We start from the raw sequence: 21905 nt of genomic DNA, 5'->3' as shown, positions 1-21905 counted from the left end.
GCAGTAGGCTGTCATTACTCCTGGTAGTTATGTTCCATAAAGTGGTCAAAAACACTGAATTAGAAAGCATATTCGAAGAAGTAATTGCTAACGTTTTTCCAAATTTGATGGAAACTCTAAATCCTCAGATCCAAGAAGATCAGCAAATCTCAGGAAAAAGAAAAATAAACAATTACACATAATACTCAATTTACTGAAAACTAGTGAAAAAGAAAATCTTAAAGATATCCAGAGAAAAAAGGATATTATACTCAAAAGAACAAAGAAGAACCAATACAATCCAGAACACAATGTCTGTAAAGTACTGAAAGAAAAACTGAGTAAGTTTAAAAGTACCCCAATCACATGTTCTCAGGTCACCATGGAATTAAATTAGAAATCAGTAACCAGGAAGATGTGGGCAATCCCCACATATATGAGAACAAAATACCCTACTTCTAAATAATCCATGTGTCATAGAAGAAATTTAAAGGGAAGTTAGAAAGTGTTTTGAACTGAATGAAAATGAAAACGCATCAAACTTCATGGAATACAGCTAATACGACACTGAGATAAATTTATAACACCAAATACCCACATTAACAAATAAAAAAATTCTCAATTGCTTCAGTTTCCATCTGAATAAAAGCAGTACCAAAAAGCAAGTTAAAAACAACATAAGAAGAATAAAGGAAATAATAAAGATCTGAGCAATGAAATATAAAACAAAAAATAAGGCAAAATCAATGAAACCAAAAGCTTGTTCAGTGTGATTAATAACCTCTAGCCAGACTGATCAAGACCAAAAAAGAGGCAAAAATTTCCAATATTAGAATGAAGTGATATCACTACATACTCTGTAATTATTAAAAGTAATAAAATATTATGAACAACTTCATGCCAATAAATTAGACAAATCTATTGAAATAGAGAATCATTTGAAAGACACAAACTAGCAAGCTCAACCAAAAATAAATCTATAACTTGAGTAGTCCCTTATATATTAAAGAAATCGAATTTATAGTTAAGACTTCCTACAAAGAAAACTTTGAGTCAGAAGCCTTCACTGGTGAATTCTATCAAACTTGAAGGAAAAAATAAAAAGCAATTTTACACAAATTCTTCCAGATAATTGAAGAGGTAGAACACTTTCTAAATCATTCTGTGCAGCCAGTGCTACTCTGATACCAAAATCAGACAAAGGCACCATAAGGGGAAACAGGCCAATATCCCTTATGAATATAGACAGAAATAGTCTTAAAATTTCAGCAAATTGAATCCAATCACATAAAAATGCTAATATTTCACCATCAAGTACGCCTTATCTCAGGAATAGACTGAATTAAGATACAAAAGTTGACTGAAATATTTCACCAACTAACAGACAAAAACAACAAAAACCTAAATTAACCAACAATCATCTAAACAGATGCAGAAAAAACACCTGAAATTTTTAGGATCATACTTCATTAAAAAAAAAAAACAACCTCTCAGCAAGTTAGGAGTAAAAGATAAAGTCCTCACTCTGATAAAGGACATCTACAAAAACTTATAGCTAACCTTAAACCCAACGGTGAGAGACTTCTGAATGCCTTCTCCCTGAGATCAGAAGCCGAATTGTTTCTTCTCTCACTACCTTCATTGAACATTGTTCTGGTGATTTTAACCAGTAAGAAAGCAAGCTAAACATATAAAAAGCCATCCAGATTGGAAAGGAAATAAAGCTATAATGATTCACAGACAACATGTAGAAAAACTATGAAAATGTAAGGAAACAAGGGAGAGAGAACTTACAAGTGAAGTCAGCAATGTTATACGCTACAAGATCAGTATAAGAAAATCATCGGTTATATTTCTATATGCTGGAATTAAAAATTTTAAGTATTTATAACAGCATAAAAATATGAAGTGCTCAGGGGAAATTCTGTAAAACTATACTTAAAAAATTAAAACACATTGCTCAGAGAAATTAGGAAGACCTAAATAAGTGGAGACATAATCATATTCATGGATTGGGAAATTCAGTTTTGTTAAGATTTAAATTGTCCCCCAAATTCAAGCACCGATTCATACTATCTCAATCACAACCAGCATAGGTTTTGGGGGTAGAAACAGACAAGCTTAATTCGAAAAATTATATAGATATGCAAAATAAACTTGAAAAAGAACAAAACGAGGACATTGATACTACCTGATTTCAAGTCTTATTATTGAGCTGAAATTATCAAAACATTATGGTGTTGCTATAGACAAAGAACTCAATAAAACAGAAAAGAGCCCAGAAATAGATCCATGTATATGTGGTCACTTGGTTTTTGACAAAGCTGCCAAGACAATTCAATGTGAAAAGGATATTTTCAATAAACAGTGTTTAAATAATTAGACGGCCATATTTTTTTTAAAAATGAACCTTGACATTTGCCATACATGCAAGAAAGATTAACTTGAAATGGATCATAGAGATAATTGTAAAAGCTAAAACCATAGCTTTCTCTTCCTCTGGAAGAAAAAAATCTCAGAAAACTTTAGTGACCTTGGCAAAAACTTCTTAAAGAATATGCAAAACAGTCACAGATTATAAGGGAAAAATATCAATAAATTAGATTTCATCAAAAAAACTTAATTTGCTCTTCAAAAGGTGCTGTTACAAAATAAAAATATAACAGTGCCTTGGAAAAAAATATTTGTAAACATATATCTGACAAAGACCACAACAGAAGTCAAACCTTTGCTAAATTTTTTAAGCAGGCACAGTATTTGACCAGACACTACACTGATGAGGATATATGGATGGCAAATAAGCTTATGAAAAGCTGGTCAACACCATCAGTCATTGGGGCCATGTAAATTAAAACCATAATGAAATACTACACTCCCACTACAATGGCTAAAATTAAAAAGACCGAGCATAACAAGCATTGGGAAGAATATTAAGCAACTAGAATTCTCGTTCACTGGTGGAAATGTAACATATTACAGACTATTTGGGAAGCAATTTTATATCCCCTTAAAATTTGACCATATAGCTACCATATGACCACTTCCAGGTATTTAACCAAGAAAAATGGAAGCACAGGCTCCTACAAAGTACTTTTTCACAAATGTTCATAGCAGCTTTATTTGAAATGGCAAAAAATGGAAGCAATTTAAGTGATAATAAGTCAACGAATAATAAATCATGATATACAATGGAATACTCCTCTGCAATACAAATGAGTGCTGTGTTGATATATGCAATAACACGTGAAATCTCCAAATAAGTATACTAAGTGAAATTAACCAAACAAAAAAAATTGCATGCTGTTATTTTATTTACATAAAACTCTTGAAAATGCAAACCAATCTACAGTGACAGGAAGCAGATCAGTGGTTACTTGGGGGTGATGGACAGGAAAGCCTGGCCTGCTGCAGTCCATGGGGTCGCAGAGTTGGACACGATGAGCAACTGAACTGACTGAGGGATGAACAGCGTGGGGTGGAAAATAGGGATTGCAACAGAGCATGAAGAAACCTGGTGGAGCTGGTGGAGTCATCCTACCTGATGGTGCTGATGGCTTCAGTGGCACATACGTATATCAACTTTTATAAAACTGTATGTTTTAAATATATGCTGTTAATTGTATGTCAACTATATTTCAATAAAGCTGTTTTTAAAAGATCATGACAAAATCTGTTTCTCAGCTGCCACTGGTTGTTTTGCAATGCTGCTCTGATTGGAAAACAATTCATGTACACCAACTACTGTCCAACTGTTCGTTTACACCAAAGGGGACACTGAGTGTTAACAATCTGTCTTTTCCCAACCTTGGGGGCTTTCAACCCTCTGGAGAGCTTGCCTGTGCAAGTTTCCACAGCATGAACTTCCTTTCTGGAGCGGGGAAGAAAGCTCTGTGTTGAGTGCTGCACACACACCAAGGCAAATTAAAAACTCATTTCATCGCCCATCAGTGTTTTTCTCAATGTTCTTTTGACAACTCACCATTGATTTTGGAAACTTCCCAGTCTTTTTGTAAGCTTTCGCTGCCAAGGGAAAATGTAAAGTGTCGACCCCGAAATGTCAGTTCATCATCATCGGTGGCCTCAAAAATGAGACTTCCGGGTGCTTTGGGGGGATAGCAAAAGAACAAGCCTGTGTACTCCTTGACCAGCCGTGGGGGATTGTCGTTCACATCCGTAAGGGTCAGGTGGAATTGCGCCGTGGAGCTCAAGTAGGATCCACCTAAGGAATTGAATCATTGAAATACGGTGTCTGTTCTCATTCTCTCAATCAGAAAAGATATTTCCTTTCCTTAAAAAAAATTTTACAATTCAGACCTAGTTTCATTTTCTGCTTTAAAAGTCTTGATAATAAAAATAACTAAGGATTATGAATCTGCCTGCCAGTGTAGGAGACGCAGGAGATACAAGTTCGATCCCTGGGTCGGGAAGATCCCCTGGAGGAGGAAATCGCAACCCACTCCAGTATTATTGCCTGGAAAATTCCATGGACAGAAGAGCCTGGCGGGCTACAGTCCATGGAATTGCAAAGAGTCAGACACAACTGAGCACACACGCACACCCCCAAGAATTATGTGCTAATGTTTTATACATGTTACTTCAAAACAATTCTGCATGCATTTATTGATGAGAAGACTGGAGCTCAGAGAAGTTGTGTGACTTGCCCAAGGTCACACAGCAGTGGAGAGTCTTCCAACTCAAGAGATCTGACTCTAGAGCCCACAACTTCAATTGCTCCTCATCACTGACTTAGGTGTGGTTGTTAAGTTTTCTAAGCGTCAGGACTGCCCTGTGGTCCAGTGGTTGAGACTTTGCCTTCCAGTCCAGAGGGTGAGGATTTGATTCCTACTCGGGGAAGTGAGATCCCACCAGCTGCAAGGCACCTAAACCTGCACTCCACAACTACCGAGCTGAGCCTGCACACCACAGCTAGAGAAGTCCAAGTGCCGCAGCCAAAAATAAATGAATAAATTAAAAAAAAAAACTTTTCTAAGTCTCATTTCTTCAGCTGTAAAATGTGACTATATGAGGATCCAACATGTAGTATTCTTAGAAAATTGTACAGAGCTGTACAAATGTTATTTGCTGGGGTACCATGGTAAAAATTTTGACCTTGCTGCCTGAACAATTAGTAACTGTGTGATCATTGGCGGGTTACTTATCAGTATCTTGGTTTCTTCATACATCAAATATAATCAATAATAATCCCTCCCCATAGTGTTGTGTGAGGGGTAAGTGCTTAGAAGGAGACGGTCAGTACAGCAGTGACGCTGATGGTTCTCATTCTCCCTGATGTTCCTACAATTTCTGACTCCAGCCCGCTTCAATTCCTGTAAATTCTATTTGCCTGCTTTTCTTGCCAGCTGTCTGCATAACCAAAGGAGGAAGAGCTACCGGGTTCTTGAAGTCATTTCATCGACACGGATCAGTCCAGGGCCAACAACTGCACACCGGGCAGAGTTTTGAACCCTGTTTTTGATTCCTGACACTTCTAAACTGTGAGAGGCTTTAGGACACGTCTAGGAGAAGGCAATGGCACCCCACTCCAGTACTTTTGCCTAGAAAATCCCATGGACGGAGGAGCCTGGTAGGCTGCAGTCCATGGGGTCTCGAAGAGTCAGACACGACTGAGCGACTTCACTTTCACTTTTCACTTTCATGCATTGGAGAAGGAAATGGCAACCCACTCCAGTGTTCTTGCCTGGAGAATCCCAGGGACGGGAAGCCTGGTGGGCTGCCGTCTATGGGGTCGCACAGAGTCGGACACGACTAAAGTGATGCAGCAGCATCAGCAGCAGCAAAGTGAAGTGCTGACCCCACGGTACATTTTAGCAGAAGGCAGAGCACAAAGATTTCACCAGAAACTTTCTGCTGATTAAATCGGGAGCTTTTAAAATCAAGAGTTAAATGTGTAGAGTGTGATAGTGGTATGTGTTAGAAGCACATTAACTAGAAGCAAGAGAGAGAGTCCCCAACCCACCTCAGCGAGGTCCGTGCGCTCACCCACAACCATTTCAGATTCAGCACACACATCTGCGGGTCTAGCTTCCTTGGTTTAACATGACTACAGTACTTTGCTGTTCTTCAGCTTTTTACAGACAGGGACCATTTTCATGATTCCCACCTACTGGAATTTTCCCCATTCCCCTACTCCCAAACCTGGGCTCTACATTTTGAAAGTTTCTTTCTTTGCTCTAAATCTGTGTTTATTTAGTCATACTTTGTTCAGTTCTCTCTCTCTCTCTTTTTTTTTTTTTTTTTGGTAAGTCAGGCAGGTATATTACTATATATTATATAATTCTGGGGCTTCCCTCATAGCTCAGTTAGTAAAGAATCTGCCTGCAATGCAGGAGACCCCGATTTGATTCCTGGGTCGGGAAGATCCCCTGGAGAAGGAATGGCAACCCACTCCAGTATTCTTGCCTGGACAATCCCATGGACAGAGGAGCCTGGTGGGCTACAGCCCATGGGGTCACAAGAATCGGACAAGACTTAGCGACTAAACCACCACCACCATATAATTCTATATACTACATGGTGGTTTGATCCCGCTCCCTGGAGAAACCCACAGCCACTTTGGAGGAAGGCGGGGTAGTTCAGTGGGGTCACAGGAACCTTCCTAGAAGCCGTGGTCCCTGCAGGACCCCACAGAGGGAGCAGCAGCCCTGAAGCCCTGCCAGCCTCCAGGGGCAGCCCGGCCGGAAAGAGCCCCGCAGCAGTCACGAGGGTTCTCACCCAGAACACAGCCAAGGCGGGGTGAACCCTTCCCTCCGTGTTTGTCCTCTTCTTGTTTCTCCACTGGCAGATATTCTGACCGTTCAACCCAGTGGAGTTTCCCACTCACCTCGCCTTCCCTCCCACTTCTGTTGACGTAGCCCCTGATCACTTGTGTTACCTTTTCCGTATTTGTGTTGGCTCACCTACTTCCGTTGCCACCACTTGTACCCGATACAGACTTTCAGCTTCCCTGTCCAGCAGCGCCACACTGAAGATCTCACCAGTGGCGGGGTCAATTCTTAGCCAGCCTCTCTTGTCGCCTCTCAGTGAATAACTTCAGTAAGAGAAAAGAGCGAAAGAAAGCCCACGTTACCCTGCATGAAAACGTGGAGATAGTTTATGCACCTCTACGCTGTTATATCAGCACTGTCCCTTGCAGACTATTGACAACATATATAAAGAAGCATAATCTAATATTACTAATGCTTTGTTTGCCTACCATCTGCCTTCAAAAGAAGGATTTGTTCATCCCTACAAAGTGGTTTTTGTACTTGTTTTAATTTTTTTTTTTAAAAGGTAGAGTCACAACCTCTAGTGAAAAAAGTTAAACTTCTTTTTCAAATAAAACAACCTGGAATTGTCCATTAAAACCATGCCCTCTAAGAAAACGTGAACACTCATTGGTGGATATATGTGAATAGGTGAATACTCAGAGGCACGGTGAACTCTTCATTCAACAGACATCTGCTGAGAGATAGCAAACATCAGGCTGTGGACCAAGAGAGGAAATTACCAAAGGGGGTTGTCAGGCCAGTGGAGGAGACAGAGACAGATAATTCTAGTGTGATGATTGTCAGGTCCATGTGGAATTCCAGATAAGGTAATGGGAATCAGAGAAGACTTTCTGAAAAAGTGAGCTGTGCTGTGTTTAGTTTCTCAGTCATGTCTGAATCTTTGCAACCCCATGGACTGCAACCCACCAGGCTCCTCTGTCCGTGGAGATTCTCCAGGCCAGAATACTGGAGTGGGTTACCATGCTCTCCTCCAGGAGATCTTCCCAACTCAGGGAACAAACCCAGGCATCCTGCATTGCAGGCGGATTCTTTACCAGCTGAGGCACCAGGGAACCCTCTCCTGAAAGAGTTCAGTTCAGTTCAGTTCAGTCACTCAGTCATGTCTGACTCTTTGCAACCCCATGAACCGCAGCATGCCAGGCCTCCCTGTCCATTACCAACTCCTGGAGTTTACTCAAATGCATGTCTGTTGAGTAAGTGATGCCATCCAACCAAACATCTCATCCTCTGTCATCCCCTTCTCCTCCTGCCCTCAATCTTTCCCAGCATCAGGGTCTTTTCAAATGAGTCACTTCTTCTCACCAGGTGGCCAAAATATTGGAGTTTCAGCTTCAACATCAGTCCTTCCAATGAACATCCAGGACTGATCTCCTTTAGGATGGACTGGTTGGATCTCCTTGCAGTCCAAGGGACTCTCAAGAGTCTTCTCCAGTACCACAGTTCAAAAGCATCAATTCTTCTGTGCTCAGCTTTCTTTATAGTCCAACTCTCACATCCATACATGACTACTGGAAAAACCATAGCCTTGACTAGATGGACCTTTGTTGGCAAAGTAATGTCTCTGCTTTTGAATATACTGTCTAGGTTGGTCATAACTTTCCTTCCAAGAAGTAAGCGTCTTTTAATTTCATGGCTGCAGTCACCATCTGCAGTGATTTTGGAGCCCAGAAAAATGAAGTCAGCCACTGTTTCCACTGTTTCCCCATCTATTTGTCATGAAGTGATGGGACCGGATGCCATGATCTTAGTTTTCTGAATGTTGAGCTTTAAGCCAACTTTTTCACTCTCCTCTTTCACTTTCATCAAGAGGCTCTTTAGTTCTTCTTCACTTTCTGCCATAAGGGTGATGTCATCTGCGTATCTGAGGTTATTGATATTTCTCCCGGCAATCTTGATTCCAGCTTGTGCTTCTTCCAGTCCAGAGTTTCTCATGATGTACTCTGCATAGAAGTTAAATAAGCAGGGTGACAATATACAGCCTTGACGGACTCCTTTTCCTATTTGGAACCAGTCTGTTGTTCCATGTCCAGTTCTAACTATTGCTTCCTGACCTGCGTACAAGTTTCTCAAGAGGCAGGTCAGGTGGTCTGGTATTCCCATCTCTTTCAGAATTTTCCACAGTTTATTGTGATCCACACAGTCAAAGGCTTTGGGATAGTCAATAAAGCAGAAATAGATGTTTTTCTGAAACATCTGAAAGAGTAGACATTAACTAAAGCGAGAAAAAGAAGGATGCTTTAAGCAGAAGGAATTGCAGGAACTAAGGCAGAGAGGCCAAGGAATAGCTTAGGATGTGGGGGCATCAGACATTCCAGTAGTGAAGGGATAAAAATAGGGCACAGTGGATGGCAAAGGATGAAGCTCAAGGGATGGAAGGAGCTGGGTCGTGGGAAGCGATGGGCAGGCATGGGATGGTGACCTAGTCATGTTTGTGTTTTCAGTGGAACTCATTGGTAGGTGCATGAAAGGTGAAATTGAGCGAGAAAAGTCTAGAACCAAAGGAAAACAGATGGCTACAGCCTTTTGGGAACAAAGCGCATAGCCATAAGGATGTCTGTATCTTTAAATTTTAAAAAACCCCACCTCTGGAAATTTTCTCCAAATTAAGAAACAATTTAATAGAAGTCTTAAAAACGAATTATTTTCTATAAGTTAAAAAACACTGGAAACAACCTACATGTCTGGGAGTAGGAGAATGATTAAAAAGTAATAATGTTGTTGGTTCACACTAATTTTTTCCCAGTGTTAGAATATTCTATATGCCAAGCACTGTGTTAGGCTCTGTGTATGGGCAGTGAATTAATAATTGCCTGTGTTTGGTTGGATGGCATTACTGACTCGATGGACATGAGTTTGAGCAAGCTCCCGGAGTTGGAGATGGACAGGGAAGCCTGGCGTGCTGCAGCCCATGGGATCACGAAGAGTCGGACACGACAGAGGGACTGAACTGAACTGATGTAGTCGGGATTTCTGAGTGAGATGGAAACCCTCTGGAGGGTTTTCAGAGGAGTTGCGTGATTTTACTTTTTTAAAGACCCACTCTCATTGCAGTGAGTGGGGTGGAAGAGTTGATAATGTGGCCTGGATCACTGAGGAAGTGATGAGTAGCAGGTCAATTCTGGATATAGTTCAATGAAAGAATCACTAATATTTACTGATAGATTGGATTAGGATCCATTGGGTGCTAATGGATTCCAAGTTTGTGGGTCTAAAAGAAAGAGAATTAAATTGCTCAGGTTTTAGCAGCAGCTTTGGAGTTATCCTTAAATCTTAACTGACTTACTCCTAGCATCTCAACTATTGATTACTCTCCATTCATGAAGTACTCTTTTCATTTGTTTCTGCCAGGACATTATCTTTCTTCTCATCTTCCTGATTTTAACTTAATAGTACATACATCACATCATTTCCTCAGATGAAAGAATGAACATCTGAGGAATGTTCTTAAATAACTTTGTTTTCTCCACTCATAAACTCAAATTTTTACTCACTTGCCCTTGACCAATGACTTTCTCATGGCATTCTCATGAAGGAGATGGGAGCATTTGTTAAAGAGTAAACTGTTGTAAAATTAGGAACATTTTGTGCCCCATCAGGCTTAGTGACTCTGACGTACACAGTAGTATCTACACTAACCATCCAGTACAACACATCTCTTCTTTCCTTTCTCTTATCTGTCTTTGTGAAAGTTGATACATGCTTGCAGTGTAAAATAGTAGGTGGGAACTTTACTCCGACAATCAGAAAAACGTCTTGAAACTGATTCCAGGTACCAAAAGGATCACTCAGTGGAAGGCAAGACTCCCCTCAAATATTTAGAGACACTTAAGGAATTGTCATTCATAACATTCATAATCACTTGCATAGGTTTTAAGCCATGCTAAAATATTTGTCATGCCATGGACAGTAGGGCTGATGTTATACAATAGAAACAAAAGATCCAGGATCAAGTCCTGTCCTTGGGCTTATTAACGAGATGATCTTAAGAAGGTTATAGGTATTGATACAGACATGGATGTATACACATACATCTGTTATCTTGGAAATTTTTATTATTGTTGCATATATTTAAGGAAAATCTGTGTGGGTTCTATCACCCTGAAAAACAAATGAGAACTACTAAAATGGAAATACTTACACATCTTGTCTAACCGTCTTAGCCCACATACTCACCTTTCCAGGGCTGAGCTCCGGAGTGAATCTTGTTGCCCTGGACCTGCTCTGAAGAGCTCTTCATGGAGAAGGTTCCCTTCACCCTCTCAGGTGGCTGAGTCCACCCCGTCAGGTTTCTGCTTTATTTTGCTGTCTAGAACGCCCATCTGCCTCAGGAGCTGGAGCTTGTCTCCGGACCCTGACCCTGTGACTGGTCCAGCCCCACCTCCTGGACTCCCCAGCTCTCAGCTGGGACCTGAAGTAGGCAGGCTGGGCTGGAATCTGACCTGCTTCCCACTCCCAAGTCTGGATGCTCCCCGATGCCCCCAAGATGACTGGCACCTGCCGAAACCAAGGGCAGATTCACCAAGCACACTGGGACACAGCTTCAGATCCCTGGCTGCTCCTTTAGGGGAGAGCCCTCAAGTCAGGCCAGCTTCTCTGCCCACCCGCCCCCCAGCCCTTCCTCCTCCCATGGGCCGTGACTACAGCACCCAGCCAAGCTTCCCAGCACAGCTCCTCTCTACCTGACGTCCAGACCTTCCGGATCCTTGGCAGTCATGTTGCCCACTTTTGTGCCTTTAGCCACAGCCTCACTGACTTTTGCTTCAGATACTTGTTGGAAAAATTGCGGGGCCTCATTCACATCTGTCACCGTCAGTCTGAAGGTAGTAGAAGAGCTGGCATTATACTGTACACCAGGCACCAGAGGCTCAGGATTTTCTGCTTGGACTACAATATTATGAATGGCTACTGTTTCAAAATCAAGAGGCTGTACAGGGGGAAAAAGAAGGAAAATCAATTGGGGGATAATTAACTCCCTTAAAATCCGCCCCCTCCCCAAGGCGCCCTAAAAAACGCTCTGACAGAGCATCCATTCTTAATCTAGTGTCAGCAAAAACTTCTTTCTCTGGATAGCAGAGCCATGGAGAAGCTTTTGCTATGGGACTTACCAGGACTTTGAATATGCTAATGTGTGTTCTGACTCTCCTAGAAGAGGGAATCAGTACAGCACTCCTCCAATTTATTTAATCCTGGGATAATTCATTCATTCATCAGAAATTTATTGATTCTCTCAAGACAGTTCTCAGAAGTCACTGGGAAATGCTTATACAGAGATTTCCACATGGTGTGGGGCTTCCCTGGTGGATCAGTGGTAAAGAATTCCACCTGCCAATGCAGGAGATGCAAGTTCAATCCCTGGGTCCAGGGGATCCCCTAGAGAAGGAAATGGGAACCCACTCCAGTATTCTTGCCTGGAGAATCCCATGGACAGAGGAGGCTGAAGCAGCTACAGTCCATGGGCTTGCAGAGCTGGACACGGCAGCAACCAGATTGTATGGAGAATGATTTCCCAGAAACCTCAGGATTCGCATTTCAAAATAAAAGAACTTAAACTCTTGGCGGGTGGGAGAGGTTAGCATAAACTAGAGCATACTTGCTCATTTTACATCTAAAAACTATCTCAGAAACTATAAATACCTACCCCTCAAAATGGCCAAAACCTTACTAAAGACAACCTAGAATTTTGTGTGTGAGAACTTGGTATGGTTACCATCAAACTGGGGCCCCAAACATGGCTGAGCAGAAAGAAATGGAGGCTGAACTCCGAACGCTGCTAAGTTTCCTAGCAAACTGCTTTCAGTCTTCAGGGGAATTGCTGCTAAGTCACTTCAGTCGTGTCCAACTCTGTGCGACCCCATAGACGGCAGCCCATCAGGCTCCTCTGTCCATGGGATTTTCCAGGCAAGAGTACTGGAGTGGGGTGCCATTGCCTTCTCCATAAGGAGAACTACAACGGCCATTAAGAGGAATGTTCCAATTAGACAAGAACATTTAAGAAGAGCACTTAAAAGCAAGGAATACCTATTTTAATTGGCATGAAGAAGCCTCCAAAAGACTTCAAAATTCCAAAATAATTTCATTGCAAAAGCCTGATAAAAAATTAGAGATATAAAAGGTATCCAAAAAAGACTACAGGACTCATGTAATTCCTACTGCTCCCCTCCACAGAAGTTCACTGAACATCTAGATCACTTCTAAGTAAGATAAAATACTAAAACATTAATTACTGAACATAAATTTTACCCACTTTGGTTTCTTTTTGCAGAGGAACTAAAGATATTTGGATCTATTAGTATATATGGCTAGTGCCACATTAAAAATGTTTACTATGAGGAAGCATATTTTTCTAAAAATTATGAAATATATTCATAAATTTGCTAGTCTAAAGAATGCTAGGGTAACAGTTCATAATTGCTTAGCAAGTGTTCACTATAAATTAAGGCTTCTAAGTTTAAGAATTCTAACGTGTGCAAGCTCAGTCACTCATGTAATTTAAAACAATAAGAAATAATTGTGTATGCAAGGAAAATAGGAGGTATTTTTTGTTTGGGAGGCTTTTTTTTTTTTTTTTTTTTGGTTAAAAAGTGTATGAGGTATGGCAATATATTTTGTTGAGGGAAATAAAAGTGGTTTTTTTCTCTAGTTATTTTAAAATAGGAAGGAGAAAAATTAAGGGAAAACTATGGACATAGAAAATAAAGAAGAATGAAAGAAAGAAAAAGAGGAAAAAAGAGGAAATCCTGTGCGGTCAAGTTAGCTAAAAAAATTAATTGTTATTTCAAGAGTTTTAAAATAAGTTTAAATACTAAAATATTCTTACATAAAGCTAAAACCTCTCTGCATTAAAGAAGAAGCTGAGTGATTTACAGACCCAGTTAAGCCACGAGATCCAGAGTGACGTCCTCACCGTAAACTAGCTGCAGCTCACCTGTTTGAGCAAAACAGTTGGATTTCAGGTCTCTTCTGAGACTCTTTTTGGCTCCTGGGCACTGGACAGCTGTTGCTCAAGTTTCTTGGCAAGCCTTCAGTACCAATTAGCAAGGCAGCATCGGGGAGGGGTAGGTCCATGCCAGCCTCGATCGGTTACAGATCACCGGGGGCGCCACTGCCATTGCCGGCAGGACAGTTTTCCCCTTCATTTAGCATCCCTAGGCCTTCCTGTAGGTTGGCAGCAGTGCTCCCTGAAACACTCCTTCCACCCTGTCTCCCAGTGTGCCTCGGGGGCCATAGGGCTCCCCTGTTGACAACCACTGAGCTGGACTCTCACTTTTGGGTCATTTCAGCTCTTTACTTCGAACCCTTTCTGTTCATGAGTTGGAGTGCTCACCACTGTAGGCTCGTGTGTAGGGACTGACTCTGAATCCTGACTCAGGCTGCACGAGCGCCCTTCCAGTCCCTGCCTCGGCCACCCTACTGGCCTTTCACTCAGATTCTCAAGTGTCCTGAATTTGAGAACCTCTTAAGAGTAGTGTTAGTCCTAGGCTATCCCCCTCTTCCCCCCAGTAAACCTTGTATTTTGTTCTCTACCCATCAGTTTCAATCTTCACCAACAATGGCCAGATGATTTAATTTGTGTGGTGGGGGCAGGGGAGAGGACAAGGACCTTAATGAAGATCTGGCCTTGACCCTTAGCCCTGTAGGTAGGCACACACCAAACACAGTTAATTAGGCAACCTGGCAGGAGAAGCCTGGAGAAAACCGGAAATCTAGTACAGAAAGGAAGGGTTATTTATTAACAGTAGTTGTCTTTTGAAAGTTTTTATTTTTGGCAATAAAGAGCACAACGTAAAAAAAAAAAAAAAAAAAGCTAAAACTTAATTTTATTTCATCTGCTAAAAGGACAAATTTTATTAGATCTATTAATAAAAAAGATCTACTCTTTATGAGAAATTTGAAAAGCTTTTTTTAATCTTTAAAAAATCTGTTTAGAAAGCAAAGACTTTGTGTTTTATCAAAATAATTTTTTGTGCTTTATATCTTTATTATCATGTCTTTGATTATTTAAGTAAACTGAGTTGTCTCAACATTAGAAAAGCAAAATTTGGCTCAGAAGTACGTAACTTACTGCATTTGCTCTTGAAATAATTAATTGGATAATTAAGTATTGTTTCATAATGATCTGTGATCCTTTTTAGTTGTGTCCAAATCTTTTGAATTTTTTGACAGAACTTCCCAAAATCAAATTCTAAGTGAAGTCTTTTTGACCTGGAAATAACTTTGGGATTTTCCAGAGGTACTTTGGAAAAATCAGAAAAGACATTTTCTTTCTCCTTATAAAAAGAGAGATGTTCCACTAATTAAGATTATTTGAAATGTTAAATTACATGGAAAACTTTGTCAAACAAGTAATACTAAGCCTTTTTTTTTTTTAACGATTTGAGTGTTCAGGCTTCTTTTTCTAAAAAAATGTGTTTATTTTTGGCTGTGCTGGGTCTTCATTGCACACAGGCTTTCTCTAGTTGCAGCGAGCGGGGGCCACTCTCTAGTTGCGGTCCTCAGGCTTCTCACGCAAACCATGGGCTCTAAAGTGCATGGGCTTTAGCAGTTGTGCGTGGTTGTAATGTATCGTGTGGAATCTTCCCAGAGCAGGGATCGAATCCATGTCCATTGGACCACTAGGGAAGTCCAAACCTTCTTTATGTTATATTTACACAGGTATGTAAATGTTATAGAAATTATACAAAATTCCTGGAAATCTATTATTTCCTGGTATGATGTTATCAGTCATAATTCTAGTTATCTTAAACATTACTCATTGCAAAAATTACCAAATTTTCTTGTCAATTCCATTACAATGAATTCTTATCAGATATTTGATAATGGACATTTTAAGGATTTTGTCATTTACAGATAGTTAATTATTGTATTCTGATGCTTTTGCAGAAATGTTCCTACAAAACTATTTCATCTTCAGAGAAATCCATAAAAAGGACTCTGACAGGTATTCTACAATATCTGATCATTTTAAAATCATAAAACTAAACTGGATAAGAATTCCAGAATAACAGAAAAACTAGATTAAAATAGAGCCAGTATTAATTACATTGAACTAAATAAACTGAGGAGGTTGATTATAATTTGTATGACTTTCTGTTCTAATACAGTACATATTTCTTAATGTTTTGTTTTTCCAGATTTAAAGAAATGTTTTCTTTTAAGTAATCTATGACTTACAGCAATCGATAAATCATACCTTTTTAAACAAAAATGACATTTTTTTTCTAGGTGATCTTTCCAGAATTCAGAAACTCTCAATATGTTCTTTTCATGGCAATATAGGTAGTCATTCACATATGTTCAATAAGAATCTGTTCTCCTCATAATGGAACACATTTGGAAACATTGATTACATTGCTAAGGCTTGGACTGGATTGTCACATTTGAGAGAGATGTGCATAGACTCAGAGAGTACTTTGCTTTGAAGATTCCAGCATGAGCTTACATGCTATGCTATGCTAAGTCACTTCAGTCGTGTCCGACTCTGTACGACCCCATAGACGGCAGCCCACCAGGCTTCCCCGTCCCTGGGATTCTCCAGGCAAGAACACTGGAGTGGGTTGCCATTTCCTTCTCCAATGCATGAAAGTGAAAAGTAAAAGTGAAGTCGCTCAGTCATATCCGACTTTTAGTGACCCATGGACTGCAGCCTACCAGGCTCCTCCATCCATGGGATTTTCCAGGCAAGAATACTGGAGTGGATTGCCATTGCCTTCTCCGATGAGCTTACATGGTCAATCACTATTCTTGCTGTGCTTATGTAAATAATCAAGCCAAATTTAATGCAAAAAAAATTATTTTACTGGGGTTATCCTTATAAAGAATTTTTTAAAAAGCAGGAATAATTGTAGAGAGAAAAATTCTATTTGAACCTTTACATTCCCCATGGACAGAGGAGCCTGGCAGGCTATAGTCCATGGGATCACAAAGAATCGAACATGACTGAGTGACTAAGCACAGCACAGCGCATTAGACTCGGCTTCCCAGGTGGCGCTAATGATAAAGAACCCGACTGTCAATGCAGGAGACAAAAAATGAGGGTTGATCCCTGTGTCAGGAAGATCCCCTGGAGGAGGGCATGACAACCCACTCCAGGACTCTTGCTTGGAGAATCCCGTGGACAAGGAGCCTGGCGAGGTATAGTCCATAGGGTTGCAAAAAGTCGGACGTGACTGAAGCGACTTGGCATGCACACATATACCCATAAACTGGACTGGATCCTGAATTTTTCTAGTTTCCTCAAATATCCGGCTACAACTCTCCAAGCTAATGTTTCAGTTGTCTCCCACCTTTCTGAATTGGAATCGGTGAGAACAAAGACTGCCCTTGAACCTCCTTGGAAGGGATCTGCCTGGTCCTCCTTACTCCCCACACGGCAGCCAAACTTTAGAGTCTTAAACCTTAGATACACATCTCACAGCTGAAGAGGGGTCCACCGGACATCTGGTTTTATAAAAATATCCAAATCAGATTGAGTAGGAAGAGAGGCAGCTGACAGTGAGGCAGATGCTCCCTTCCAGGACATCAGATCAACACTTCATACTTCAGCTGAACATGAAACTCTCTTTTTTTCCCTTCCCTTTCCTTCACTCTGGCATTGGCCTGGAAAGGTAAACCACCATCTGTATCTCCCAGACTGTCGCTAAGGGAGGCAGCCTCTGAAATTTAAAACAACTAGGATTTGGGGCTGGGAGAAAACCTAACTGACATCTAACTTGAACAGGCATATGCAACTAACTATCCCTACGAGTGAACTCACTAACAGTGCTGCCTCGATGGAAGCGATTTGTGTCCTGACAGCATTTATTTTTGTCTGTGATGGTTATCATTCTCTGTATGTACCTAGACGGCTGGTACATCGTCATCAGGCAACGTCTCCTAGGTTATCTAACTGCGCCCCTGAGTGTTCACAAACCAACTGAGACACCTCATTGGTTGAACCCCCTGGATTTACATCAGTAAATGAGTTAGAAAGGAATTGTCAAGAGGTATTCATGACTCAGGATTCCCTTTCTTTAGCCGGTCCATTCTTCTTAAGTGAAGTGAAGTGAATTTTGCTTAGTCGTGTCTGACCCTTTGAGACCCCATGGACTATACAGTCCATGGAATGCTCCAGGCCAGAATACTGGAGTGGGTTGCCTTTCCCTTCTTCAGGGGATCTTCCCAACCCAGGGATCGAACCCAGGTCTCCTGATTTGCTGGTGGATTCTTTACCGTCTGAGCCACCAGGGAAGCCCTCCTTGGTTAAGAGTGCATGTAAACCAGAATATGATTAGGAACCTTTCCTTAATTCTTGAAAATATTGAAAAATTCACTGTTAGAGCAATAGCTGCCCAACAAAAATCTTAAGACTTTCTGGCCAAAGTTGTTCTTGATATAAGATAGCCCTTGATTCTCTTTCAGGTGAGCAAGGAGATGTCTATGCTGTAGCCAACACCACCTGCCATACCTGGAAAACACTTTCGGGGCAGCAGAAATTCAGGATCATCAGATCACTGAACAAGCCACTTGCCTTCAAAGGGTGACTCCTGCCATGGAGTCTTTCTTTGAATTATTTGCATTTGATTGGTTTGGGTCTTGGGGGCCATGGCTCAAAGGTACACTCCAAACACAAGGAATTATCCTGCTTGTTAGAATCAGAGTACTCTCTCTCACGTGCTGCATTCTCTCAAAAGCTTTAAATACATGCTCACAACCACTCACTACCAAGTCTCACTAAGACTAAGAACATCAGAAAGGGGACAGAAAGAATGACCAACTTAAAAACTCTAAACCTGCAGTTGACACCTGTGAATATCACAGGGATTAAGTAGAAAAAAAAAACAAAAAAAAAAACCATTATGACCTGTGAATATCACACAGAAGATCAACAGAAGAAAGAACTAAAGAGCAGTATCTGATAGTGGCATTTAATGCTTCAAGTTTTTATCACATTTCTCAGATAAGTGAGAATCTGATCAAAATGGGGAAACTGTTAAAGGGCTTCCCCAGAGGCTCATCAGTAAAGCATCCACGTGCAGGAGACGCAGGAGACGTGAGTTCGATCCCTGGCTTGGGAAGATCCCCTGGAGAAGGAAATGGCAACCCATTCCTGTATTCTTGCCAGGAGAATCTCATGGACAGAGAAGCCTCGCGGGCTACAGTCCACAAAGAGTTGGGCTCTTTGGGGTTGCAAAAAGTCAGACACAACTGAGCATGTACACACTTTAAAGAAACAACAGGCCCAAAATGGAATCACTTGTGCTAAACCCCATGTCAGCAACAAAACTTAATACCTGACTTATTGCATTCTCAATCCCTGCCCCAGGAATGCAACTTTAACCAGTCAGTCTTGAATCTGGTCGGCCCTAGTGAGGTAATCAACCCAGTAGGCCCTTTTGTTCCTTTTAGGAGGGCAACCTTGTCTGAAACAAGACATTCTTTGCCAATAATTTCCTTTTTCCACTCCCATTCTACCTTTAAAAATCTTTCCTTTGCTACAGCTTGGTGGAGCTCCTTTCTATTTGCTAAATGGAATGACACTTGATTTATGAATTATTTAATAAAGCAAATTTGATCCTTAAACTTACTCCATTGAATTTTTGATGTTTGTGCATACATGAATTTTTTCATCAGGAGAGGTTATGTGGCTTTTGTCAGAGTCTCGAAGGTATCCATGACCTCAAAAAGATGAAGGAACCAGAGAAAAGCTCAAAAAGCACATTATAGATTCTGGGAACTGCCCTGTTTTATTCACTCTTCCAGGCCTGGAGGACCCAGGATCTCTTGGGGAGCTGTCAGTTCTTTAACTTTAGTTTATATCAGTTTCTCATCAGTTAAACAAAAATGGTATTTTCCTTTCATAAAGAGGAAAAGCTGACACATGACTGCATTCGCTCAGCCTACTCTTCCCTCAACATCTGAAAAAATTCTCCCCATCAGTCCAAAGTTGGCTCAGTGCTGTTCTCTGCATACCATCTTCCCCAAATCCCACTCTGTATCCCCAAATAGATGAGCTCCATGCCTTCTGTAATCTTATAGGACTTAACTCAGGATCCTAATTGTTTGCTTCTCTATTCCAGATCCTTACTGACCATGAGCTGTCTGAGAAGAGGAACTGTATTGCATTCTTTGCTTCTCATCACTTCCCTGACAGTGTGCATAGTATACCCATCAGGAAATACAAAAATGAGAAGGTCTTGGTCCTTCTCAAGCCCTTGCAGGCTCCAGTGGGAAAGAGATTCTGGAGAAAATCTTCACTCTTTAGAAACTCTCTCCTCCATGAACACACAAACACACACAATATCCGCAACCCAATTGCTAGTTCAAAAGGAAGTAAGACAGAAAATTTCCTCATATGAAAGAGAAAGAATTATGTGTAAAGACTCAAGGTCATCTGAGAATGAATTGGCTCTTGTTAAAATGCAGGGTATAAAATTTTGTAATCCAGCTGAGATGTAAAAAGAGAGGATTTTCATAGAAATAAGCATCCAGTGCCTACAGGGTATGACCCCATGATGACCTCTTGGTCAAGACCTCATGGTGGGATAGGGCTTCCCACCCAGGGGAGTTGGGAAGAGATGTGTGCACCCTGGAGCGTCTGACTCCCAGGGATCCACCCATCATCTCAGGGGAGGAGGGCAGGGCCATCAAACTAAAAGTCTGGTAGATGGAGCAGGAAGCCAACAGCCCCCAGAGCAAGCCCGCCATGTGGACCAAGGATGCGTCAATCTGTTCCTTGTGGGTCAAGCCAAGACCAAGCTCAGACAAGCAGCACAGCACTCTGTGGGCTCGGGCAGAGGACACACACCTCATCCTTACATCAAACAGGTCCTAAGTCCCCTCCCTGGCTTTCCGATCCTTTCACGGAAAGGTGAGGGTGAGGTGAGGTGAGAGATAAGAAACCAGAGGTGAGGGATACAGAGGTGAGGGATACAGAAACGAAATGGTGTACCTGCAAATAAGGAGCAGCAGGAGTTAGCAGGACAGAATGTGTGACCTGAGAGAAGAGAGAGGTGATGGAGAAGATGGTACACGTCAAGCTAGGAAGCTGGGACCTGATCCTTGATGAACAGAGAGAGGCGGCGAGCACAAGACTGACAAGGTGGGACTTGTACTGGAGGAAGTTAACTCTGGGAGCCGCTAGGGGAGGGGTGGATTTGAGCCAATCTGACCAGGGCAGGGAGGCCCGTTAGGAGACGGTGTCAGTGTTCCTTCAACCCTTACTGAATGGAAGTAACAGCTTGCTATCAGTCAGTCCGCTTAACTTTCACACCAGGAAAACACACAGAACCACATTTTCCAGGAAAAAAATTAGAAATGGAAGATACTAAAATTAGCAAGTGATAACCAGCAGAGTTTAATCAAGAACAAGCTTTATCAAACCATGTGCCCTGTCTTTCACTACACAGGGCTATGCTTGCAGAGTCAAGTCAAGAGACCCTCACGACCTTACTCATCAGGTAGGCAGAAAACACCCACTTATGCCACAATCCCTCTTCTGTACATGGCTGCTTGAAAGGTCAACCCCATGATTTAGATTCAACCTGGAAGCAGAGATAAAGTGCTGAAGGAAAGGAGCTGAGACCGGGGACATTTAACATTTTCATCAATAATCAGTGATGAGAAAAAAACACACATTAGCTTTCCACATGATATTCTAGCTGCTTAAAAATACATCATGTACTGAGAATTCAAAAGGACAAGCCATAATGAAGAAGTGACAAAATTTGTATCAAAAAAACATTAAAGCCAAAACAAACCTCTGAATTTCAATTTCAGGAGAGTTATTGATGAGTCTGGCAGGGCTCAGAGAAATAGCCTTCCTGGCTCCTGATACCTGCTTGGTCTCAAGAATATGCTGATCTATCACTCAATAGGCCAGAGCTCAGGGTGGCGGTAAAGACAGGGAGGACAGCAGTTCTAAAACGTGTTTATTCCCAAGCATCACTTGTGGTATATGAATTCATAGAAAAAGTATATCTTGGTCTTTTCCTCTGGTTCCTGACACTGAGCTCCTAAATCCCTTGCAATTTCCTGGGTGATAGGGACGCCTTTTGTTCTAATGAGGTGACTCTTGGTGGCTCCTGGTAACCAGGACGGGAACAGGTTACCAGACCAAGACCAAGGCATGGTTAGAAGCTTGGGATTTTCAGCACAACCCCT

At 41.3% G+C, this 21905-nt stretch overlaps 1 protein-coding gene across 5 annotated transcripts in view; it reads right to left on the bottom strand.

The window, feature by feature from the left end:
- Positions 1-21905, bottom strand: part of CDH17 (cadherin 17) — an 89147-nt gene that overhangs the window by 3715 nt on the left and 63527 nt on the right. For all 5 annotated transcript variants that reach the window (XM_019974053.2, XM_019974052.2, XM_019974054.2 and 2 more), the window contains 3 exons: positions 11447-11691; positions 6897-7027; positions 3959-4198 (listed from right to left, as the gene is read on the bottom strand). In XM_019974053.2, the coding sequence (XP_019829612.2) occupies positions 3959-4198; positions 6897-7027; positions 11447-11691 (616 nt within the window). The remainder of the gene's footprint in view (positions 1-3958; positions 4199-6896; positions 7028-11446; positions 11692-21905) is intronic.

This window comes from Bos indicus, chromosome 14, assembly GCF_029378745.1.
Source record: "Bos indicus isolate NIAB-ARS_2022 breed Sahiwal x Tharparkar chromosome 14, NIAB-ARS_B.indTharparkar_mat_pri_1.0, whole genome shotgun sequence".
In the NCBI taxonomy this organism is placed as follows: domain Eukaryota; kingdom Metazoa; phylum Chordata; class Mammalia; order Artiodactyla; family Bovidae; genus Bos; species Bos indicus.
Note: the sequence above shows the minus strand (reverse complement) of the source record. Positions and strands in the feature narration are given on the sequence as shown.